The 27,661-nt window shown below is 36.4% G+C and overlaps 2 protein-coding genes across 2 annotated transcripts in view; both read left to right on the forward strand.

The window, feature by feature from the left end:
* The first annotated feature begins 9,321 nt into the window (after positions 1-9,321).
* Positions 9,322-12,750, forward strand: LOC125677542 (uncharacterized). The gene is made up of 2 exons (XM_048915651.2): positions 9,322-11,388; positions 11,532-12,750. Exons 1-2 carry the CDS (start codon positions 10,579-10,581, stop codon positions 12,270-12,272), a joined length of 1,551 nt encoding a protein of 516 aa, XP_048771608.2. The 5' UTR covers positions 9,322-10,578; the 3' UTR covers positions 12,273-12,750.
* A 6,720-nt stretch (positions 12,751-19,470) lies between these two features.
* LOC125674602 (uncharacterized) overlaps positions 19,471-27,661 on the forward strand; it is a 25,751-nt gene continuing 17,560 nt past the window's right edge. The window contains exons 1-2 of the mRNA XM_048911800.2: positions 19,471-19,567; positions 25,106-25,237. Of these exons, the coding sequence (XP_048767757.2) occupies positions 19,528-19,567; positions 25,106-25,237 (172 nt within the window). The 5' untranslated portion in view covers positions 19,471-19,527. The remainder of the gene's footprint in view (positions 19,568-25,105; positions 25,238-27,661) is intronic.

The following is a 27,661-nucleotide window of genomic DNA, read 5'->3' on the forward strand; positions in this document are numbered from 1 at the left end:
AATTCCTGCGAATGGTTTTTGCATATTTCACCCTCATCCCGAATGTAAACTGCAGGACAGAGTACATCCTTCATTTACTATTTACTTTGTGGGCTGAAGTTTGCTCATTAATTACATAAGCCAAGGGGGATAATTGGAAGTAAAAGTATGGCTTCCTAGCACAAAACCCTGGAAGTTAAATGCATAACATTTGTTCCCCCTGGGTTCCTGTTAATGACTTGTTCTGACCCCCAAACATGTACATAACCCACAATTCGTGTCAACAGCCGACAGAGATTTGTTAGGATCCATTGTCATTCGCGTCGAAACTGCTCATCGTAAAGTTTCCACCCAGGAGACGCCCAAGCACATACATCATATTTAATATACTTTTTCTATCACAGGCTAAATTAGCCTGTGGGTAAAAAATCCACAGGCTAAAATGAAAACCTACAAGCTAAAATAAAAATAATGAAGCAGTGCTCTTTTTTCATAGTTTTGTTTTCAAATCAATGATTATTGAGCATAGTGGGTCAACAGGCATCGTTTGGACAAGACACTAATTTACGTAAGTCATGTGGTGCAATGTTTAGGTCTCTTAACCACCACACCTCTAATCCACAACCTGTTTAACGAAGACCTGTCTAAATCCAAAGTCTTCCAATTTCATGCCACATCAGGGATGTCACTAGTGATTTTTCAAAGCGAATCCCGGACTCATGGTTTATAAGCAGCACGATCACGAGTCCCATGGACTTTTTTGACAATCGTCGACGCGCCGAGCAGTGCACTCATGCCATCACTACAACCCAACATCAATAAGACAATGAAGTAGATCTATACCAAGTAGGTCATTCTGATAAAAATGACTACCGGAAGTGTACTGGCCACTGTCCATAATGATAGAAACAACTCGTCTATGCGTATGCCTGGAATTTTATTATTAAATCAATTATTGGCATCATGTGACTTCCTCAACTTCATACGATATACTGTAATAAAACAAAACAATAATTGTAAACAGTGAATTGATACTGACAACACATATGATCATGTATAATAATAATTCAAACTATCCCAAAACTGATTTCAAAACAGAAAATTGCTGTTTATAACACAGACTGCTCCAAACAAATAGTACTCTGATATAAATTATAATAAATATAAAGAGCATCTGTAGTGCACAACAAAACAGAGTTATTGTCCCTGAAGTTACAAAAAGTTTGAGTGCAACTAGTTTTCACTTTATGAGCAAAAATAATCTACACATGGTCTTACTATATGTCATATATATCTTTATACTATCATTGAATTATATTGCACAATACTGTAATTCTGTGAACATAGTTTGCATAAATATTCGGTACATGAACTACGTACACATGTGTTTACTCAGAGAACATACTTTATACATATTCTCTTTAGAGAAGTCGAGAGGCATAGCCTACATCGACTTCTCTTCGCAAGCATTCATGTTTTGATTCTGGAAAACGTGTAAATGCCGGAGTCGGTGACGGTTTATGCTTCAACCGACGTTTCGACTCAGATGTGCCTGGATTTACGCAATAGACAATTTGTTTTCAAACATTTAACAGCAATGCACAAAACTGTCACAAGGAAATCAACACTTACTTGCTTTTAATCCATTTTCAATATGCCCCTGTCCCGGGTTTAAATCACAACTCTGATTACGTCAGCCTGCTTTTCTCTTAACTGGTCCCCTATTGTGACAGCTCCCAAGACCAGTTAACGTAAACCCGGGACAGGGGACATGTTGAAAATGGATTAAAAGCTTCGAAAACTGCTTTTCTGTTACTTTAACTTTAATTCAGAAAAATATACTGACATCACGTCACACCAAAATATTTCTTTTCTGTTTTACCACACTCAAACATATAAAAGATGTGGTGACTACAAATGAAGGGAAGAAATGTATTAAAATGCACCATTTTAAATCATTCTTTTTAAATGGGCTAACCTCCCCCCAAACCCCACAGTAAGGTATAGATTTGCCACTGTATTTGAGTGTAACCTGATGTTATTAAAGAACAGACGTAGCTCAAAAACTGCAAATTCACATGAAATTATGCTACTCTACAGATTACTTCGAAAAAAATGTATAATTCAAATCCAACAAAAAAATCAACAGACTGATTGAAATGGATCACAGATTAAAATGTATCACAATGAGGGAAATTGGGATGTTTTGGAGAATTGACAAATTCAATGCAGAAAGAATTAAAAGGATCAGTAAATGATGTCATAATACTTGCCTTTGACCCCTAAATATCAAGGCTCTACCTTATATAAAAATTTCATGCAAATGATTATGCACATTTTTACTGTATGCTCGAGAATGTCCAATATATAGGATGTTCTCTATTCGTTTTTCACAGGGTAAATAATTCATATTTTCATTCCAAAGATAATTGATTATTGCATTAGTATGCAAGGTGAAGATAACGAACAGTATAAATTTTCTTCTGGCATGTTTTCAAAGAAATGAATTTAAACTAATTTCACGTGCTTTGAACTACGTGAAGTAAATTATGTCTGATATCATCATTGAAAAACACTAGATATATCTATAGATATGATGTTTACCTAGAAATGTAAACCTGAGTCGGTCAAAAACAGGCACCTATCTTCTTAGTCAGGTTAGTGTTACATAACCATGATAAGTTTATTGGATTGGCTAGTTGTGCTTTGTGCTCATTTAATTACAAATGAAAATTAGTCATGGGGCTTGGATTATTCTGACCACAAACTATGTCGAAAATCTGCTTTAAATTCATAAGTAATTGCGCAAAAAATTAAAACTAAATACCTAAGCATTTCAACATCTACATAAAAATATTTCATTGACATAGCTGATGGCTTTTCGATATTAAAAAACACAATAGAGGAAATTCGAGTCACAACTTTGTTTTGAATTAAACTGGTACAGTGTGATCATGATTCGCATTTATTCATACTAGCAATTAAATCATAGACAATAAAAACAATATTATTTACTTTTTCTTTTTAAACCACTATCTTACTTTCAAGGTATTGTTATCATAATCATAATGATATAAATCAGTCGAGACTCGATCGCTCGAGTACAGGACGACATTGGTGGGATGCCGATCTCGATGATTCTTGCATGTAAAATGAATAATTATTAGTAAGTTTCTGTTGATATTTTTGCTAAAGGAGCTGCACTAGTTATATAATTTAATATATTAGTTAAAATGCACGTCTTCTTATTAAAATATGTGCATAAATGAAGTTCATATGCCGATCACAATTTCAGATGTAGAATTAAAAACCAAAGCATTTTCTGGTTTTTAAAACAAAATAATTCAATAATACCAATTGTTTTATTGTCTTTTGGTTTTTTTTTCATCACCAAACTTCACACTAATTGCTGATTACAACCATATAAAATGTTTACAATTACCTATGGGTCGAATTATGCGAGCGTCGAACAGCAGGGCTACCGCTATATTTAGAGCGACCCTGAGCACCAGCGACCGTGGTCACCGCTACACCTGTACCATCATTTGAACTCCACCCGACTTTAGTATTAACCTCGAAATAGCCACACATTCTAATGTATCGCCAGCAGTACAGACAGCTCCGACCTTGGGCTTGGCAGCTAGCAGCACTACAGGTACGGGTTTTAGTGAGAATGGTGCATGTACTGATATGCAGCCGGTTAGGTTTGTGTCTAATCCTAGTATACCTTGTATGGCTAATTCTACCCAGTTATCGCTAGGGTATCATGTTGATAATTCAACTAAACTAAAAATTGCTAACGGGGAATATATTAATTTGGCTAATCTCCTGGTGCGTGACCCCAGTAAATTACAACTCTCAACTTTGTCAATGGACGCGCAAGGTCAGCTTATTGCCCAACCAAGGCAGAGTAACAAAATAACATCAATTGACAAATGGACTGATGCCTTTTTAATTTTTGCTAGCATCTATCTAGCGGCACACCCTGACAAAACACAGCAACTGCTCAAGTACTTGCACGACGTTAGACTAGGGGCAGAAAAATCGCAGGGTTGGGTCACGTACGATGAACAGTTCAGGTTACGTATGGCACTAAGCCCATCAAGTAATTGGGGGGTAATTGACAATGAGCTGTGGCTTATTTACATGTCACCATCTGCAACATACCCAAATCAAAAGCCCTCACCATACTACAAATGCTTTGATTACAATTACAAAGGAAAATGCAACAGGGTACAGTGCACATATGCACATCGCTGTATTAAGTGCAACGATATGCACCCATCATTGCTTTGTTTAAATACCCAAACAGCACAAGCTCAGACATTCCCCAATGTTAATCGGGCCTTTCGTGCAAATGGAACAACAGGGCAGCAAACCCCGTACCAATTCTATGCCAAAAAAGCAACCTGGGCAACAGTCAAGACCTTTGGGACCTGGGCGTTTCTCCAATAAGAATTAGTTCAATACTTGATCACTTGGATAGATACCCAGATAAGGCTGCAGCAATTTATTTGAGGGAGGGTCTGGTTAATGGGTTTAAGTTACAATATTCGGGCCCTCGATTCCCTGTGTTTAGTAAGAACTTAGTATCGGCGGTGCAACATGCAGAGGTTTTACAGGGGAAAATAGATAATGAAGTTAAGGAGGGACGGGTAGCAGGTCCTTTTCGTAAACCACCAATGCATAATTTGCACATATCCCCGGTAGGTGTCGTTCCAAAGGCTGATGGCGGTTGACGGATGATAATGCACCTTTCATACCCACCGTCAATCAGTATAAATCATAACATTGATCCAAAGTACACTGCTGTCAAATACACATCCTTCGACACAGTTATACAAACCATAAGCAAACTGGGAAAGGGGGCGGTCATAGCAAAATGTGATATTAAGAATGCATTTCGGTTACTTAGAGTCTCTCCAGGTGATTTCGAGTTACTGGGATTGTGCGTTAAGGGAAATTACTATTATGACAAATGTTTGCCTTTTGGATGTGCTATTTCTTGTAAAATATTTGAAACATTCTCAACGTTCGTAGAATGGGTGGTTAGGGATAAAACGGGTGTGCAAACTATTTATCATTATTTGGATGATTTCATTTTCATTGGTAGTGCAAACACAGATCAATGTAAAATACTTATGCAAACCTTCCAGGAAGTATGTGTTGGGGTTCCTCTTAACCAGGACAAAACAGTAGCACCCACTACTTGCCTAGTATTCCTTGGGCTGCTAATTGACACAATTCAGATACAAATTAGAATCCCCCATGATAAAGTTACTGAACTTGCCCAACTTCTACAATTCTGGGTGGGCAAAGAAAAAATAAAGTTATCGGAACTCCAAGCTTTAGTGGGCAAGTTAAATTTTTTCAGCAAAGCAATACCAGGCAGCAGAGCCTTTAACAAGCGTTTTTACAATGCCATGATGGGGTTAGATAACCCATTTTTACACATAAGAATAACTAGGCCTATGAGGGAAGACTTGAGAACTTGGCTTGTATTTATAAAAAAAATTAATGGGTTGGTGTATTTCCCAGACAGTCAGTGGAGTTCTTCTGATACACTTCAACTTTTCACAGACAGCGCTGGGTCAGCAAAGTTAGGCTGTGGGTGCTATTTTAAGGGTGAATGGATATTTTTACAATGGCCAACTGATTGGGCTAATACAGCAATTTTGAGGGATATTTCTGTTTTAGAATTGATACCTATAGTGTTATCTGTGGTGGCGTGGGGGATTAAGGAGGTATGCTACACCAGAGAAATTTGATGTAGATGAAAAGTGGAGGATATGTACAACAATATTTTGAAGTTGAAAATTTTCAAATTTACTTTATTTTGTCAACAAATACAGTTTTAGTAGAAGGTAATCTGAAAAAAGTTTAAAACCCCTGCTGGACTCGAACCTGCAACCTACAGTTCAGCAGTCGGTATTCTAACCTACTGAGCTACTCGGCTAGGTATTTAAATGGAAAAGGAAAAGTCAAATATTGCTGATATCGATTTTTTCATCCATGTTTTTAAAGGAAGTCAGCCATTATGACGATGTAGAGTACTACCTTAAATTACAAAATAAAAAAATTAATTTTTTCATAGACAATTTAGCTTTAGTTCATATATTGAATAAACAATCATCTAAGTCAGAGAGAGTAATGTCATTAATAAAGCAACTCATGCTAACATTATTACGATACAATATTCAGTTTAAAACCAATCATATACCAGGCAAAAGTAATAGTATTGCTGATGCAATATCCCGCAAAAAGTGGGAGGTTTTCAGGCACCTTGCACCAGCAGCGGACACGGAGCCGCAGGCTATTCCAGAGCCATTCCTGATTTTACTCTCTCAGATGAGGTAGAGCGATTATTCAACGCATCTATGTCAGTTAATACCGCACAAGCATACAGAATGGGGATCCAAGCCTTCGACCAATTCCGGAAGACAAAAGGATGGTTGATTATCTGGCCTCCACCAGAGACGCACATAAATATGTTCATTGCCCAACTATCAATAAGAGGCTACAAACACTCAACAGCAAAGTCATATATTTCAGCAATTAGCTTTTATTGCAAACTTAAGGGCTTACATGACCCAACTAAAACCTTTGTGGTGCAAAAGCTCTTGCAAGGCATGAAAAGATCAGAGCCGGGGGTTGATAGTCGATTACCAATTACATTGGATATCTTGTTTATCATAATTCCAAAACTTCAAATAGTTTGTAGCAGTGCTTATGAAGCAGCCCTGTATAAGGCAGCGTTCTTGCTCGCATTTCATGCCTTGCTACGAATTGGTGAAATTGCCTTGTCAAAAGGCAATACAGTCGAAACTATACTACAACTACAGGATGTTTCATTAAGTCCCAGACTTTGACAATTAACATAAAACATTCAAAAACAGATCAAATGGGCAAAGGGGTGGCATTATGTGTGCAGGCATCACATGGGGCTATGTGTCCTGTTGGGGCTATGCAGGAGTACTTAAAAGTGCGCCCGTATATGTCGGGGCCTCTATTTTCTCATTTCTCAGGAAAACCTCTAACGCGTTATCAGTTTAGTTCAGTGTTAGATAAATCATTAAATGTATCTGACATAGATAGTAGAAATTTTAATTCTCACTCATTTCGGATTGGGGCAGCAACTACTCTCGCGCATGAAGGGGCAACAAAGGAAGTTATTAAAAATTCAGGTCGTTGGATTTCTAATGCATATTGTTCATACATCCGATAATCATTCAGTTGTCTATCATGCATTTGGTTTTTGTTTATATTTAGGCTATTATAGAGTTTGGATCGTTGGATCATCCATTATCAAGAGAGCTTTCTTAGCATCAAGATCAAGAACAGGGGGTCATAACCTTAATGTTCCGAATACTCATATATGGTGGCAGGGCTATGGGGGGATGGTATTGAGTCAGCTGGTGCCTAAACTCCAGCTGCTGCAACAATTAGAAGAGGACTCCAACCTTATTATTATCCACTCTGGGGCAAACAATTTGGGTCTTGTCCAATTGAAAGCCCTGCTACAGCAACTGCAAGTAGCACTTTCAAAGGTATCGAAACTTTTCCGCAATTCAAAATTAGTTTGGTCATGTCTCCTGCCCAGGTGCGTATGGCGTTATTCTAGTAACATAAAAGCCATGGAGAATGCCCGAAGTAGAGTGAACAGGGAGGCTATTCGATTTATTACATCACAGGGTGGGGCATACATTAAACATACACAATTCGAGGGCAAGCACAATACATGTAATTTGTTTCATGAGGACGGGGTTCATTTATCTCAGTGTGGAAATGACTTGTTTTTGAATAACGTACAAGGAGCAATTGAGTATTTTATGATGGATCAGGGTAATGCATACCCAGCTTAATAATGAGCAGGCCCTGGCCACGGTGACCATTTGCGTTGGGGTACTGCCGCCGTCACTTTTGGTTCTTGGCACCCCATTAGTGGCGGTTGCAGTTCCATAACTGCTTGTGGTATTGCATATGCTGGTACACAAGCAGTTATGGACCTTGCAAGTGGCGTATTCCGTCGCACCTCAACGCAATTGGATGAGTGCAACACATTCTTAAGCTCATTACATTGTTTTGATATTGAACTGTTGATTTGGAATTTGTACTTTGAACATTGAACTTGACTATTGGGCATTGAACTGTATTTACTATTGATTGTTTATTGTTTTGGTGACGTTCATGCACTTGTGACATACCCAGTGCATGATCCGCCCAATTTGGGGCCGTCACATATTTTGTATTGATTGATTGATTGTTATTGAGGGGCAGCCCTGTGGTAACCCCTGCAAGTAATCACCGCGGCCAGAAGCGCCATAATAAACTAGTATCAACACATATCTTGTGTATATATTTAGAGAATCTGAGATAAATATATGTTGATAGCACATATTTAGAGATATAGATTTAAATAGTCCTTCCAAACATTAACGAAATGGTACTGCCGTAAAAATTGAATTACATGTATATGAAATATATATGCAACATTTGATTATCGATTTTGATATGATTAAATGTCAAAATGTTTGTCTTATTAATTTGTACGAAAATCTTCCGATACATGACCATTTGTTTTACACTTTTAAACTTCTACGTTAAATTTTCAGGAACTCACTGTGTAACGAAGACGTCATTAACAACTGCCAGACAAAGGTAGAAAAAAGTCTGTAGGAGTCAGATTAGTACTGGAATCCCTTATTCCAAATTCACGAATATCACATTAGGTACAACAGTTTGTACGTTATCTATAATTTTCTACAACTCAACCATTATCTTACACTTATCTTACACGGTGTTCAAATTTTACATTTACGCAAAGTCTGCACCCGGGTTTTTGATTTTTTTTTGTGCATGTGGACGAGAGGTAAGCGAGATTTGTAGTGGGTATTTTTACTCCTAGTGCAAAATTTGCATCTAGTCACACTAGGTGCAGATTACATGTAATTGTTACATAGGAATAAAGTTTTTACTCCTGGTGTACTTTTAGCTATGTGAACGCATAGCAAAATTTATACATATGTCAAAATTATTGAAGTTGCCTTTAAATAGTTAAAAATGCACCATGTTCTATATTAGAAATATGACTTTCTGCTATGTCAGTATGTTCAAATATTATTTTGAATAGCATTTCAACAAGAAATGTGGCAAAACCTATAGCTACAGAATAAGAAAATATCTAGTTTTTCCATTTAATGACAGACTTAAATTTCAAAGAGAATTCAAAATACAAGTAATGAACTGAAATTTTTAACAAGTCATATCATGTAACCATGACTTTAAAATTGAAATTAAAAAAGAATTCAACAGCAAATCAATTACGCTATATACTGGGAGAAATAATATGTTATGAAGGGAATTTCAAACGTAATTTGATGGCTTTCTTTTTTATTTATGTTGCTTTTCAATTGTCATTTTCAGGCGGAAGTGCCTATTACCATTGCTTTGATAACTTTGTACGTCACAGAGGTACAAACATTTGGGGTTCAAAATAGAGTGAACACAGAGTCCCGAAAGTATACTATAAAAACAATTGTAAATTCTCGAGTCTTTCCGGCAATTCTTCCGCTTTCCAGAAAGTTCTGAGAACATACGATTGCTATAAAAATTTCGAGAGGCGAAATAGTTCAACAGAAAGTAGAAACTATGAAAAATATGTTCTCTCCGCGGTCTGTGGTGTCTCTTTTAACATTGTTTTATGTTTCAGGAATCTTAACTACATGCATGTGTCATTACCAGAGAACACTAATTTATCCACTGATTCATAATATATAACAAGGCTTGCAACTCAATCTACCCCTTTCTGTACCCCGTGAGATATATTTGTCGATTAAATGTTATATACACTCCTTACCAGCTGGTTTCATAGCCCCCTTCACTATATTTTAATAAAACAAATTCTGTCGAGAGTCATCTCATTCAAATCTCTAATAACGGAAGTGCATAAACAGTACACAATTCGAAACGGAATAAGGGTTATCCGAATAAATCTTGAGTTCCGAAAGATACGAGGACTGTGTATAAAATGTGTGCCATGGCCATCAAGGCGAAATGAACGCGATACAAATTGAGTACTCAAACATGCTAAACGTGTAGTATATTAAACTGTGCCTTTAAGAATGGAGAGCGATCAAAGTAGACTTTTTATTTAACTTTTAAGTATACACAATTTCTATTTTCTGCTAGTATATATACATTGGATGCCTTAAGCTGTAATGTGAATACCACATGTGTTCGTATAATGGATATATTTTCATTACACCTTGGACTAATACTTTTAGGTAGGATTGAATTTATCACACATTTCTGTACAATTAACTGATAATCTACGTTGGAAGCCTTGAGAATTGGGTTGCATGTATAACACTTGACTCTCAATACATTTACTGAAAATATAAGTGACATTAAGAGGTGACATTTCATCTGTTTTAATTTTGATAAACATGACATCTTATTTTCATCATTCGCACTATTTTTGAATTGGCAAATTAATCCATAGTTTAGCTATCAAGGATTATGACAAAATGCTATTGAATTTTCTTCCTTAATTTGGTATATAAATGTATAAATCGGACAAGTTTCTGAGCATAAAGCAACATGATGGTGTGGCAAAGCATCCTAATGCTTTTCATCATTACGTCTTCTGCTAGAGAAAACAACATAGAAGCAAGAAATGCTACCACATTTACGCAAATAGGAATATGCAAGAAAGAAATCTCAAAAAAAATTCCGAATTGTTATTGTGATTCTGATTGTGTTTTATACGGAGATTGCTGTGTTGATGCACGAATCACATCTCCTATATCTTCAAGTTTAATACCGAAACAGAAATGCCAAAGTTTTGGGAATCTTGACTATCCGTCATTTTGGACAGTTAACTCCTGCTTGGGAGGGAAGGCTGCAGAGGACATTGTTGGACTTCTGCCTGTCATCGACAAGGAAGGTACAGTGTATGTTAACAACAGAATTGCTCAGTGTAACAACGCTTCAACATCTTCTCCCATGGACATTTACGTCCTTCTACGCCTCGATATTTGCGATACTGATTTGATATACACATCTCTAGAGAAACCCTTTGCTAACTTGTTTGTGGCTATAATAAATTCTAATTGCGAGTTCATGTTCTACCCTAAGTATGTCACTGGTGTATTTCCAAGAGTTTGTATTAATTGGCGTGAAAGAATTTTGGAGAGAAACCTGAGTGTCACATGTAAAGTTTACCAGAAGCCAGTGGCGGTATCTTCAGTGATCTATAAACATTCCAAATGTTACGAGGATCTCTATGGCTATCCTGTACCAGAGAATAGTACAGACGTAGAAGACATTTTCCAAGAGCCTCGGGAAAATGTAACTTCCCTTCATATTGAATTTAGAGGTAGTATTAGAAATTATCTGAGCCAAGAAAACGTAAGTCCCTTTATATTGAATATTCTTCGTAAACAAGTAATTAAATTTAAAGATAAAGTAAGATGTGAATGAGAGGAAAACGAAGAAAATACCGGTATATGAATTTGATTTTCACAGATGTCTTATGTAAATGTTTCTTTTAGAACCTTTGTAAAGAAGAGGCCGAAAAGAACTGTCATACACGCTTGATAGAAAACTGGAATCAGATATTGGAAGTGACACTGAAGTCAGAGAACGTTATACACGAGTATCATATATTATACAGCAGTATGTACTTTGTCTATAATTTTCTAAAGAATGACGTCAACCTAACGCTTGCATCATTCGTCCATGTTGATACGATTGCAGGGGTTCAGCGCGGTTTCACGTGTCACACAATGTTTATTACTATGCCTGTGAAGAGCACTGTTAATCTAAGTGAAAAAGAATTTAGAAGAACCATGTCTTTCATAGAAACATTCAAGAAGGCATTATTCATCAGCACAATAACGATGACCGATGAACGTGTGGACCGTGTAGGCTCGAACATGTGTAAAGATACCCGAGACGAAACAACCCTGAGGAGAAGGAGGAGGACGACATACGGAGTGCGATATATTGTTAAAATGATGGAATACTTCAGTATTCCAGACGAATTTAAATCTTATTGTCAGAATTTGTTAGTTGAAAGCAAAGAGAGATTAAGCAGAAAATATGTTGATGTTCACATGACAAAATTGGACTGTCCACAGCCGAATATTACCGTTGTTGACAGTTCAGAAGCCAACACTCCACAATATGTGTACATCATGATCACAGTACTAAGTATAGTCGCCTTTGGTGTTGTAGTCTTTGGACTTTATCAAATATTCTCACTTAATCAAAATACAAATGTTTCTAAATAGTGGATAAGTTACATGTAGCAGTTGTAAATGTTTTGTATACTTGGTTTGGTACACACTGCGTGACAGTGCTGGACGATATGAATCACCATCTACCCTCCATCTGAACTACATTTTTTGTACATTACCATTAAACTTCACTTTGATTTGGTTCAGACGAATTCCATTATATATTAGAATGCAATGCTTTGTCAAATATTAGAAAAGAATACCTACACAGTAGGTATTACACAAGACCTAATGTTATTAAATTTCATGAAATTATGTCAACCAGTAAGGTTAAAACACTTAAAAAACTCTGTATGTTTATCTAAAAAATCTATGAGTTAGTCTGTCCTCCTTAATATATTTTGTAAATACTTTTTCAATACATGTATATTGTATATTTGTACATATTCTGACCTTATTCTTACTCAAATGTATGTTTACTTAATGCACCTCATGTACCATGTATAATGTGGTTTGAGTGAATAAAATGAACTTGAACTTGTTCATTAATTGATTGCTTTACGTCCCGTCCAGAATTGTTCACTCGTATTAAGACGTCACCAGCTATAGGTGAACTACCACAAATTTAGACCTATGCTTAATGCTTAGGACCGTAGCAGTGAGGGTTCTTTATCGTGCCAACGAAAGACCCCTGGATTTCACTCTAAATATCGAGCGTTTGGCAAAGGAGCAATCACTACCTATTTTAACGTCTTAGGTTTTACGCGGCCATGACAAGAGTGGGACTCGACCTCACGACCGCTCGGTTACGAAGCGAACGCTCTACCACTGAGCTACTTTGATTTGAAGAGTCTAACATTAAACAAAGCTCTTAAACATGATAGTCATATCTGCTGAGTGATATGCCTAATGAGCATTCCTTTTTATGTCCCTTCAAAGAAGAGGGACATTTTGCTTTGCACCTGTCGGTCGGTAGACCACATGTTGTCCGCTCAATATCTTGAGAACCATTCACTTAATTGTAATGATATTTCATAAGTTGGTTGGTTATGAATAAAAGAGGACCCCTATCGATTTCCAGGTCAAAGGTCAATCCACTCTGGACGTAGGAATACATTGTATGCTTAATATCTTGAGAACCCTTTGCTTGACAGACATCAAACTTGGTACAGTGGTTCACCTAAAAAGTAGATGATCTCTATTGATTTTGAGATCACATGTTCAAGGGTCAAACTGGACATGAGAATATACTGTCCGTTCAATATCTTGAGAACCCTTTGCTTGACAGACATCACACTTGGTACATCTTTAAGAGAAGATGGCCCCTATTGATTCTGAAGTCACATGGTCAAAGGTCAAACTGGACATAGGAATATACTGTTCGCTCAATATCTTTAGAACCCTTTGTTTGACAGACATCAAACTTGGTACATCTTAAGGGGTAGATGACACCTATTGATTTTGACTGATTGATTGATTGTATCTTGCTTAACGTCTCGCTCGAGAATTTTTCACTCATATGGAGACGTCACCAAGACCGGTTATGGGCTACAAATTTAGGCCTATGCTCGGCGCTTTTGAGCAGTGAGGGTTCTTTAGCGTGCCACACCTACTGTGACAAGGGTCATCCATTTTTAAGGTCATCTCCGAGGACCCGTGATATCCACACCTGATGCCGAGCGTTTGTCGATGGAACTGTCACTACCTGTTTTAACGACTTAGGTCTGTCGCGGCCGGGATTCGAATCCTGGCCTTCCGCATGCGGAGCGAACGCTCTAACCTCTTGGCCACCGCGGCGGTCCTATTGATTTTGAAGTCACTAATCAAGGGTCAAGGATTAAACTTAACATAATGCTATACTGTTTACTATATTTCTTGTTTAGTACGTTTGACAATATTGTTAGAAATATGTCTATTTGTAGTTTCCAAGGGAATATTATCACCAATAATTCTAATATCACCTAAGTTCATAATCTAGCTAAAATCGACGTACATGTATAAGAAATACTCTAAAAATGATTTGAACAGAACTAAAGCATTCATAATCCATACAATCGAGGGATTCACATCCCAATCATGAACTTGATTTAGGTCACATGAATAAACTCAGGTGACCTATTGTAATTGGTCAGCATCCCTCGTCGTCCGTTAACAATTTGACGTTTTTCACTTCATGATAACTACCATTCCAATTCTTTTCAAAACTAGTATGAAGTATATTTAGGACAAGAGGGACATAAATTGTAAATTTTGGGACTCCTGCACCCTTGGGACGGGTCAGAACCTGCCACAAATTGACCAATTAAAAAATCTTTTTCTCTACAACTGCATATCTGCAAAAATACTAAACAAACGAAATGCATATTGATGAAAAACAGGAAGGCCTCTACCAAAATTGTAAATTTCATGATCCACGGGGTAGAGGTTCTAACTCCAGGGTTGGACCAAACTTGGTATATAGTGTTTATGTGTAAAACATTTTTAAAAACATATACATGTACATGCTATTGATACCAAATTGAAGCTAAACGAATATTTAGAAAGTACCAAAATTTTAAATTTCCTGATTCCAAGGATAGGGGTTTTGGTATCAGAGTGGGGCCAAAATAGTCAGTGATTAAATGCATTAACAATTGAACATCTTTAAATTCATGATACACCTGTAACTACCAATCATTTTATTTTTCATATTTGGTATGAAGCAAATTTTGGACAAGTGTGACATACACTGTCAGCTTCAAGAGTCTTGCACCACTGGACCCTTAGGGGGATGGTAAAAACTGCCAAACATTGACCAATATTCAAACATTTCCTCCACAACTGCAAATCTATAAGTAAAACTAAATGCATAATGACGTAAAGCAGGGAGGCCTTTACCAAAACAGTAAAATTTCATGATTCCCGGGGTAGAGGTTCTGACTCCAATGCGGAGCCAAACTTGGTATATATCGTGTATATGTGTTAAACATTTAAACAATATCTTCATTAATGAAGTTAGCTCCTGAGCTTTTGAGCACAAAGTTCTTCGCAGGATACTAAGTATTTACTGGTTGAATACTGATCCCATTGGTGCAAACATATTACACATCTATTACTGAACCCTATTCAGTTGACTTGGTGTCAATTCAACTTTTGAAAGGGCTTGACAGTTACTACATGTATTTTGTGATGGAAGAATTAATTAATCAAAAAGTTCTAAATCTGCATGATTTTAAGTCTTTAGCTCACCTGAACCGAAAGTTCAAGTGAGCTTTTCTGATCGCTTTTTGTCCGTCGTCTGTCTGTCCGTCTGTCTGTCTGTCTGTATGTCCGTCTGTCTGTTAAACTTTTCACATTTTCGACTTCTTCTCCAGAACCACTGTCCCAATTTCAACCAAACATGGCCAAAAGCATCCTTGGGTGAAGGGCTTTCAAGTTTGTTCAAATGAAGGGCCATGTCCCTTTCAAAGGGGAGATAATCACAAAAATGCATAAATAGGGTGGGGTCATTTAAAAATCTTCTTCTCAAGAACCACTGGGCCAGAAGAGCTGAAATTTACTTGAAAGCTTTCTGACATATTCCAGATTCAAGTTTGTTCAAATCATGGCCCCCGGTGGTAGGATGGGGCCACAAGGGAGGATCAAAATTTTACATACAAATATATAGGGAAAAACTTTAAAAATCTTCTTCTCAAGAACCGCTAAGCCAGAAAAGCTGAGATTTACATGAAAGCTTCCTGAAATAATGCAGATTCAAGTTTGTTCAAATCATGAGCCCCTGGGGTTGGATGGGGCCACAATAGGGGATCAAAGTTTTACATACAAATATATAGGAAAAATCTTCTCAAGAACCACTGAGTCAGAAAAGCTGATGTTTACATGAAAACTTTCTGACATAGTGCAGATTCAAGTTTGTTCAAATCATGGCCCCCGGGGATAGGATGGGACCCAAAGGGGGGATCAAAGTTTTGCACACATATATATATATGGAAAAACTTTTAAAATCTTCTTCTCAAGAACCACTAAGCCAGAAAAGCTGAGATTTACATGAAAGCTTCCTGACATAATGCAGATTCAAGTTTGTTCAAATCATGGGCCCCGGGGGTTGGATGGGGCCACAATAGGGGATCAAAGTTTTACATACAAATATATAGTTAAAATCTTTTTCTCAATAACCACTGAGTCAGAAAAGCTGATATTTACAAGAAAACTTTCTGACATAGTGCAGATTCAAGTTTGTTCAAATCATGGCCCCCGGGGGGTAGGATGGGGCCACAAGTGGGGGGGTGGGTCAAAGTTTTACATACAAATATAGGAAAAAGCTTTAAAAATCTTCTTCTCAAGAACCATTGGGCCAAAGAAGTTGACATTTACATGAAAGCTTTCTGACATAGTGTAGATTCAAGTTTGCAAAGGTTAGTTTGGGCCATAATAGGGACTAAGGTTTTACATGCAAATATATATTGAAAGTCTTCAGATATGAGCCAAGGTGACTCAGGTGAGCGATGTGGCCCATGGGCCTCTTGTTGTTTCATCCAATACATCCTCTATTTTTGTACTTCTATACTTGTATTTCAGTTTTATAATTTATGATACAAGTAGTTGAGACTTGGAATTAGTTCAAATGTTGTAATTTATTGATTTGGTCGATATATTTTTCCAAACAGAACACCGATTCTTTAAAAAAGTTGAAATTAATTTACTCAAACTTTTGTATAAAAATTCAGTATTTTCACCAGTTTTTTAAAATTTGATCTTTAACCCCCACGTTTTTAGTTCCATTTTAAATTTTAAGACAAAACCTCGAAAATTATGCGAAAGTTTAGAAATTGACAATACTCCTTTTGTCCTTTAAAAGTTATTAAATGGTATCTCAATCATCCAAAATTATTAGACATTTTTGAAGTCAAGTTAGTCAACTACATCTATCTGCTGATGTGTAAAGCGTTAGTGGACGACGTTATGGAGAAGTGAGTAAACACTATTTTTCTTTTCCATTTCAATTACATGTATACATATACACACTGCAACTGCACAATATCCTCAACAAGAGGAACACAGGCCTTATCGGTCACCTGAGTATTAAAAGTACGACTAGTCCCAAGGGCTATGAAATTTAGAAAAGCATTCCTGTTCTGCATATCTAACTAAAGCTAAAATCTAATATTCAGCAACAGTATAAAAGATTTGTTCTTCAAACTTAAATCCCTCGAAAGTGCATCTACTGATGAAAGACTTTTACATTGTACATGTATGATGTATGCAATATTACCACGGGATGAATAATTTGGACCCGTCCTAGGGCCAAAACCCTGGGGTTGTGAAATTTACGATTTTGGTATATCTTTTTCTGCTTTTCCTAAGTATGTAATTAGTTTTTATCCCGTATCAGCAAAATGAACGAAGTCTTGATAAAGACAATAATCACTATGATAATTTTGGTTCCACCCTGGAAGCATCTGGGATCATAAAATTTACAACTTTGGTAAAGGACCACTTACTCCTTCTAAAGATCTATTTAGTTTCAATTTAGTATTAATAGCCGTAAAAAAGTTCGCACCTGATATTTGGAGAAATGTCTGTTTTTTTGGAAGTGTATTTTTGATTTCTACATTGAAGGAGAACTAGGAAATTAAAAAAAAAAAAAATGGGGTCATAATGACCTTTTAGCACTTAAAATTGACTCGAGATTTATTCTATCAAACTTGATTTGCATGTCTGTTGGTGTCAACACAACATAAGCAACACAAATTAATCATTACATAAAATAAGATAGATTAAAAAAAGTTAAATACTAGTAATGGAAATGAATAATGACCTTTTTGCACTTGATATTCGAAAAGAAAAATCGTGATATCAAATTTGAGAGTTTAAAAGTTATGACTTAACAACGATGCTGATTGAATGAAAAATTCGCTTGATTTCTTAGTCAAGAAAAAATATGGTCCGGGACTACTTTTCTCTGGAATGCGTCTTCCCCGTTCTAATTTTAGAGCTATTTATAGAACAGGAATTTCCACACAAACATTGTAAACCAAATGTATTCGTTTGATTTTTTCATTGCTGCCAAAAATAAACACAACCAAAGATATGAATAGAATACGAATTAATTTAAAGAAACAACACACATATGCCTAGTGATGATGTGGCAGAATGGTCAACTTGATGACGTAGAACACTGATTGGTAGAAGTAGACGATTACACGTTCGATAACATGACGGCGCAAGCCGCGACTTTTGATCTGGGAAATATTAATGAAACTGAACTGCATCACGTGGGAATCAGTCAACGAGGACAATTTAGATGAGCAGGGGTATTTACTTCTGCCTTTTACTTGATGTTGAAATGGAGCTGAGTCGCATTCCACCGTTATAACGACACAACCAGTGTTCAACGTCTCCTCCAACACAATGCAGCATGCATCCAGTCACCACTTGCTATCTTCCTTTATATCTAATTCAGCTTTTAACCATTGCACCTTTAATTTGGCGTATAATCCATTTAATTCTGCACAGAAAATCTACCTGGCCTGAACGCACAGCCAGTTTTGTTGTTTTCATTGTTACGTACAGCTACGTGCTATTTCAAAAACGTTAATTGAAGCTTTTTGATGAGAGAAACTATTTGGCTTTCTATTTTAGAAACATAATTAAATGATAGGTAATAAAACAGATAATTCTCTCCTTTTGGGGGGGGGATGCATTATCAAACGAAATATTGAACGGAAAACTTCATCAATGCGCTACTTTTTCATTAATGGGCTACGCGCATTGATAAAGTTTTCCGTCCAATTTTTCGTTTGATACATGCATCAAAAAATGTTTTTAGCTTCATTTCTTAAATCAGTCGAAAAATTGGACGAAAAAAACCCCATCAAGTGCGGAACGTGTTGATCCTTTAAAAGTTTTCTGTTTAATTTTGTAGATGATATCTCGACCAATAGAAATAAGTATAAGATACGTTTCTTTTCATGGAATCCTCGTAATCAATGGATTTTATGTCATGGATAGTACTGTATCTAGATAAGAACGGGTCTGATTCTTTTTGACCTACACATAGTACGTTTTTCAGTGGATGCAGGTATCAGCGATTATTTTCCATCTGATCATAATCGAAGTATCATTGTCAATATAACATGAATTAAATAATTTGTGTATTCTGCTATAAAACTCTTCTATTCGATTCGACACACTGTTTCATTGGTACTAGTAAATAAAACCCGACGAATGTGATAACAAGTTTTTGCAATTTTATCCATAAAGTGAGCCCACCTTGGTCTTATCTCCGTTCAGATAACTCTCCTCTGTCACGAAGGTCTTCTACGGAACAATGGCAGGACTTGTGCTCCTAGCAATACTTTCCACTGTATGTAAGTAATTTAGAATGTCCTGTAATTTTATTTCCAGCATTGTAAGATTGTCGTAATGGGGTGTATATTACTATTTTTATCATTACTGGGTGGTGTACATGTACTTCTGGTAATATTGGCGTACGATGAATAGGACACAGAAAAGTATATTTACTAGAAGTACTTGTTTGTGATGTAAGGAATACATGTTTAGGTTGTTTGTGTTGTAGGGGATTTTAGACAATCGAACACAAGGCATTTAATGACTAGTCAGCTTTGTTGATTAAACAATTTTATTCCACGTGTCCATTATTTATATTTTCCCAAAAATTCGAACAACCAAGAATGTCTTCCTTACTTGATTTCAGATGGGCAACAATGTTATTTGATATTTATTGAATTCGGAGAGGTGGTCACTTTCGAATTCAAACGTCATTTAATTTATCAACACAGAGTGCATCCTAAATTAATGCATAACAGTAATTTGACACATGTTGACACATTGGTGTTTCATTTTAAAATGTGTATATGCACTTTTCTTATTTGAATTCACCGTCTATCATTATGTTTGAATCATAAATCTGAGGGAATCAATACCGATACCAAACATGTTTCTATGTCCAGTATCTCTATCACAGGCGCTGAAATGCTGTCGATTCTGTGGACACTGTACACATACGATTATGTTATGTACAACCTCGAGTCAAAAGTCTTTTCTGCACAATGACCAACACTGCGTTAGTGAGTCGCTGTGACACAATAAAAGCTCGAATATGCACAATACAAATGTGATTCTGAAGCAGGTTTATAAAAATCAGAGTTATCGCTCTTTCGTTTATTCGTCGTCTGCAGTTTCCAAGATGGCTCCGAGAAAGGTCACTTAAGATGAAATAGATTACAGCGGCAGAAAAGAAAATGCTGAAGTGTTAAAAATTAACTCAGAATTTTTTAAAGGATTCAAACTAAGGAATACCGATGATAACGGTCATAGATGTGGACGGCCCAGAAATTAAATGACAAGACCAGGGCTGGGGGGGGGGGGGGGGGGGAGGAGGGGGGGGGGGCACTTCTGCACTTGGTAAAAATTCTGAGAAGAAACAACATTTAACAGTACTGATATCACTAATCTATTAAGTGAACGGACATCTGTGTTTAAATGTACATCTAATAGTTAATCAAAATGAAATTGATAAAAAAGTAAAAAGAGAACAAATGGTAAATAAGTATATACAAGTATTTGATAAGTAATGATAATAATTAGAAGATGTAGACCTTGCCGTACCTTTAAGAGTCTTTGGTGCTATTAGTGATACAAATGGAAGGCAGCAACGATTGAACAGCTCGGTCTGACACATAGGGCCAATGAACATAATATCACATAGGCCCACGCAGGTCCAACAAGTGTTGACAAATTTAATAAAGGCTAACGTTGAACCACGTGTTGGTCCAACACGTGGTCCTCCAACGTGGAACCAATGAACAAAATTACATTGGGCTAACGTTGGCTGCCAACGCTGATCCAACGGAAGTGAACAACCATAAGTCAACATCATCATGATATATAGGACCACGCCATTTTCATCACACTTTTCGCAGGAAACAACGAAACATATTCTAAGAATTGTATAGTCTACCCAAATCCCTGATACGTAGGCGTTTGCATTGGGTAATGGATAATGTAAATAGATTGTAGAGGACTCTCAAACTATGATCGTGGCAGGTTTTCACCTATGTGGAGTTCTAGTTATCTGTAATCTGTTTTATTTAATATAAACTAGTATACTATAAACATTATCTATGTTTAAAAATTGACCTCATCCACTTGTACTGTTTACTAAGAAGAAGAAAAGTTTGCACTTAGTCTCCTTCCGTGCCTCTCAATGAACAAATCTGTATAAAAACCGATAAATCCGCCCCTTATACGTCGAAAAGTGAGACGTTTCCAATAAAAAAAAAACACGAATAAAATATTTCATAACCATCTACACCCAAAATTCGCCACATTTCCATTGTTTTCAAAAATTTTATTATCTGTTCAAAATTCTCTCTACATATCACAGGAGTTGGTTTATTACATGTACCACGATGGTGGAGTTCGCGTGTTAACTATAGTTAGTTTAGTTTACGCATCATGTCTAGTCTACGCGAACGAATTTTAGTGTAATTCAGAAGTAAATATGTGGCCGTCTGCAACAGATCAGTTGTGGAATCGTTAGTTTTGCAATGCATTTTTGATGATGGCGTTGAAAAAATTATAAATGTACCAGGAAAAATCGAACAAAAACTTGTTTCTTTATAACCGTTTTCTTCCGGATCAAAATATCCCCGAAATTACGAATCATTTAATTTAAAATACTTTTTAACTTGAATTATAAGCTCGCTTTCCTGGTGGAGAACGGCTGTCTTCGAATTCGATTATTGCGTTTTACCACGCCGTTAATTGTAGAACAGAGGCTTAAATAAGTGTAATCGACTAAGATAACTAAAAACATGCGTCCCTTTGTACCTTCTCCGTCTATGTTCTTCAAACTTAATTTCTGCTTATAGTGCAGAAGTTACTTTTCACACATTGTCCGCCAACTATAGTTTTATTTTTTGACTACCTCGTGCTGATCCAGGTTAGGATATGTCCTCAGTACCATTTGCTTGTCGTAAGAGTCAACGAAATAGGGCGGTCTTTCGGATGAGACAGCAAAAATGGAGACCCCGCGTCACAGCAGGTGTGACACGATAAAGATCCCTCCCTGCTCAAAGTCCGTAAGCGCTGAACATAGGCCTAAATTTTGCAACCCTTCACCGGCAATGGTGACGTCTCCATATGAGTGAATTTTTTTTTTCGAGAGGGACGTTATATAACAATATACAAATCAATCATGTGGTCCACCGACATGAACCGTTCCAGATTGACCAGAGAGTCCCGGGTGAAACGCGGTCTATCAAAATGCCAGAGGATACCGAAGGCGCTGGGGAACACTCATAGATTTTGTGCAATGGATAAAGACCACGAAATGACCAGGGACTTGTAACATAAAGCATGCGAAGAGTTTGGCTTCAGAATAGTCACAAGTAGGACTTGCGCACATTTTTAAGACCTTCCTATGAATAACTAAAATCTTAAGTATGTCTTAAACTGTAACATAAAGCATACTAGGCGATGTCTAAATGTAACATAAAGCATATTAGGTGATGTCTAACTTTAACATAAAGCATACTAGGCGATATCTAACTGTAACATAAAGCATACTAGGCGATGTCTAACTGTAACATAAAGCATACTAGGCGATATCTAACTGTAAGATAAAGCATACTAGGCGATGTCTTTGCCAAGTCATACTTATGTACAAACGAAGTTACCACTACATGAGTCTAATGTATATTTACATGTTACATTTAAATAATGAAATTTGTATGTTAGTTTTTGTGACAGTACTCGTAGTAATAAGTGAGCATAAAATGCGAAGTTGAAATTTCTTTTTTTTAAAAGTCACGTTCATAGTTCGAACTGTGATGGCTGTCAGACATCATTTGGTGTCGTTAACCACCCCTGGACTTGCAGGTTGTCTTGCCAGGGGCGGAAAAATCTGGATTGTGTGTTTTTGAGAGCAAAGACAATCTAAGAAGGGAGGAAAATGTAATAGTTTGTGCTGTATAAACTTCGGATATTGGCTTGGATAGTTCAGTGATTAGAGCAACTGACCATTGATGTAAGAGTTCCGAGTTCGGTCCCCGATCCAGGCGTATTTTTTTCACTTTTCCTAGTAGTATGCTTCAATTGGGCCCTTTGCATTTTCTCACTTCCTGTTACATTTTGGGCCATAAACCAGCCCCTGGAACTGACAGGTGAAATTGTCTGCCAGAGGAAATAGATCCTGGTTTGAGGTCTACATGGTATATATACGAGTAGACAGTTAGAGAGAGGAATGTTGTGTTTCGGTGTCCTAGAGAACTCTGTTGAAAGAGAACCTGACTAGGGATTCAGAGGATTCGGGTTCAAATCCCGGTCTGGTCCGTTGTACTTTCTCCCTTCTCGTTACATACTATTCAAATTATCCATGACCCGAGCGCTTATGACCTGTTGTTAATATCTGGTGTCACATGAAAACTCGACTTCAGAAGATGCTGTGAAGACTATTTAGATAAATTTAGTATATAGGGTGTCTCATCAAGCAATGTCAATCATGTCCCTATTGTGTTGTTTACATCGCAACCTTTCAACTTCATATCGATGTATGCAACAGCAGAATTTACTAACAAAGGCAATCAAACAATTAATGAGATTTATTTACAATCAATAATTAAAAGAAAATTCATAGCAAAATACTAACTTACAGTAGTTGAACAATAAATATCAAAATCTGTTCCGAACTGAATCTACACACACTAAATAGTTAGTTCCAAAATCCTAAAATAATCCAAAAATGCCTATAGCTTTTTTATAATAAAAATTCACAGTTTATTTACATTAAGAATTAATTTTCTAGCACAATCTTGAAAGACAATGATGACATACCCGGTAAGGTCATTTTTCTACTAAAGAAGCAAACATCGAGCCCTAGAACAATCTAGGTCACAGGTGTCAATTGAGTGCAAGTAGTACACCACAAGAAGTAAACAACGAGCTGTAGAACAATATAGGTCACAGGTGTCAATTGAGTGCAAGTAGTATAGGTGTGTACACAGCATCGGCCATTGTGCGGAAAATACTTTGACACAAGAATGTACAAAGCTGAAAATATACCATATTTGTAGTTTATTATTCACCTACCGGCTAGTAAAACCAAAGGGTACTATATATTATATATTTCTTCTCCGTCCATCCGTCCCCCTGTCTGTCAATCAGTCTGTCGCATTGGTTTTCCAGACCTTTTTCCGTTATGTCAAGTTTTACATCCGTAACGTTTGATCGACAAGTGTGAAAGAAATTAATTATTATATTATATAGGCGGATCGTGTAGTTATCCTCATTAATACTTGGGTTTAAATGGATGTTTAGCGCAAGGGGACTTTCATAAATAGTATACAATTTTAAGTGAATGGATATTTCTGTTTCTAATTTACCGTGATGAACTGAATTATGATTATCACTTGGGACACGCCAATGACTATTTCATGCTTCGTTCGATCCAACGGTCACACCGCAATTAGAGTTTTGAATAAAATTATTCTATAATTAATAAAAACTACATGTTTTAAACGTATGAACAAAGAAAGTTTAGCCATTAAATATCCTTGGGTAAAAGATGTGCAGTGACTTGGTACCATTTTAGGTCACAGTTCTAGGTCAAACAACATTAAATGCATATTCTCTCGAATTACATACATGAAAGGCGAAGATAACGAACAGTGATCAATCTCATAACTCCTATAAGCCATACAAAATAGAGATTTGTGCAAACACGGATCCCTGGATACACCGCTCCGGTGGCGGACATCATTGTTTATGCAATCTTCTCAGAATGATTGTTCATAATGTAGGAGCTGTCCACTATAGCTAATATTGTTCTTCTCCCCCCTCTCTATTGTATTCAGCTGACATAAGCATATGTTCCCTAATAACAGATGCTGCAGACGTAATGAAGAGATGTCACGACACAAACGAGCAGGCGTGTCAAAGAATGTTCGCCAAACGGCACGATATGTGTGATGATCCATGTATTGCCAACATCTGCAAAGATACCTGCCGATACTGTCGTGAGTTCTATTGTACAGTTTCATCTGAACACCATTATGCAGGATCACCTGACCGTGGTTTCTTGTGTTAAGATTCAGACAGACGTTCTATTTTTCGGGAAAAAATATATTTATAAAAGTGAAAAAGTTATTTGTTAAATATTTTTTAAATCTACAGGCAAAATCTTCACAAAATATGTCAATTGGAGGAAAAAGATATACATGTACGTGTATTAGACAAATATATTTGAAAGAGAAATTGAAATGAAATGACAAAATTTCAGATATATCGCTATATTTTAGATTTGAATCAAACGAGAGAGAAAAGTACTGTAATTTGATAGAAATTACTAAAAATAACCACCTTTTTACTAATTCTATGCACCAAGAAATTAGTTCCTTTTATGAAATAATTAAATTTGTAAACCATTTTATGTCAAGGGAATATACTTTCTCAATGACTACTTTTTTTGTTTTTACAAGTTCCATCGGGCTTGCATCAAAGAAACATCTCAATATTTCTTTTAAATTTTGATCGTTTCATTTCAATTTCTTTTTAAAAAATATTTTTCTAATGTATCTTTTTTTCTGATTGACATGTGTTTTTGAAGATTTTATCCATACTTTTAAATTTTTTTTTAACAAATAACGTTTTCAATTTTCATAAACATGTTTTAATTTAGAAAGTAGAACGCCTGTCTGAGTTGTTTAGGCATGTTTCATTAGATATTCATAACATGCATCAAATCACAGTGGAATGTGGACTCTTGATCTCTTATTTGCAAACAAAACACGTTTTATCCTTCCGGAAAAAATCACAAAATAAAAATAAAATAATTGAGAGCTTGCATCCCTCTTTCGATGGTGAAATCATACATCACGAGGGGTGTTTAACGAGCCATTAAATAAAGTTTTAGTGTAATGAGCTATCTTAGGGACCGGTCAATATTTATTGGGGGGTTGGGACCGGTGCATTCCATATTTCCATTTTTAAAAACCTCTATGTCCTATCTTCTAAGAATACAAAAACAGTTGATGTCCTATATCAGATGTGTAATTAAAAATGTCCTATCTGATAAATAAATATATATGTATGATTAAGCAACATTTTTACTTCATTTTAAAAATCTCTGGAGTTCTTAAAATTCGTTTCTCCATTGCTGCATCAGTTGAGGGATTCAAGCTCCTGAGAGATTTTGTTTACTTTTTCATGTTTGTTCGGTAATTTGTCTAGTGAAGTTACAAATCTCATTATTTTCATCTTATTTTTCTCTTTTTGTTAAATTGTTGTTTAAAGTGCTACATTTTGCATATTTTTTTAATACTGTTTTACTGAACTGTTGTCTCATGTACTTACAAATAGTTTTCACATCTCGGTACTCTCTATGAAAGGTGAAGATAACGAACAGTGATCAATCTTGTAACTCCTATAAACAATACAAAATAGAGAGTTGGGCAAACACGGACCCCTGGATATACCAGAGGTGGAATCAGGTGCCTAGGAGGAGTAAGCATCCTCTGTCGACCGGTCACACCCGCCGTGAACCCTATATCTTGATCAGGTAAACGGAGTTATCCGTAGTCAAAATCAGTGTGCCAAAAACGGCCTAACAATCGGTATGAAACACGTCAGACAGCATTTGAGTATTCTCGTATCCAGCCTTGACGAAGAGAAAGAAAACACACAACGTTTACGAATTGGATAATAATCATATCTAACCACAAACCATGGGAGGTTCATTTTATCACATATTCTATCCTTACAGACTATTTAATTTGCATTTCCAAAAATATTCCATTTCGTTTACTTTAACTCGAACTATATCAATTCGTAACATTACGCTGCTATAAATAGTTCGTTGGAAAATATAGATAAAAATAACTATTGACAATCACAATATCTAATTCATAAGAGATCTATTTTAATTGAGAAAAAATATACATTTTCACGCGCGGCCTTTTTTGTTGGATTTGTTGAACATTGCACGTGTGAAATGTTGACGAGGGATTTTCCTACATGTACATCGCCATTCAGGAAATTGTGTACGACCCCTGTGACATTGGGGTCGTGGAACTACTAGTGTTTTATATGCTTGTGTTTCTTACAACTGTATTTGTAATTGAATTGTTTTGTGTCCAGATGAATGTGTATCCCGGGTTCATTTGGTGCATGGAGTTGGAAAGTTGATATCCACTAGATAAAGGGATGAATATAAGACAACAGATCTTAGTGAGGTCGCTTCCTAATGTGAACTATTGGGTTTTCTAACACCCAGAAAACAATTGCACATTACGATATTCAGATTTGACCAGGTGGTGTCAATAGGACGGTTTCAAGAAACGATTTTCGTTATTTCTTTTCACCTTATGTTCTTTTTTCAATGTCTTTTTGTTTAATCATTGAAAAAATTGTCAATTGTAACGTGTAGTAGTCACCCAGCCAAG

This window comes from Ostrea edulis, chromosome 3 (assembly GCF_947568905.1).
Source record: "Ostrea edulis chromosome 3, xbOstEdul1.1, whole genome shotgun sequence".
In the NCBI taxonomy this organism is placed as follows: domain Eukaryota; kingdom Metazoa; phylum Mollusca; class Bivalvia; order Ostreida; family Ostreidae; genus Ostrea; species Ostrea edulis.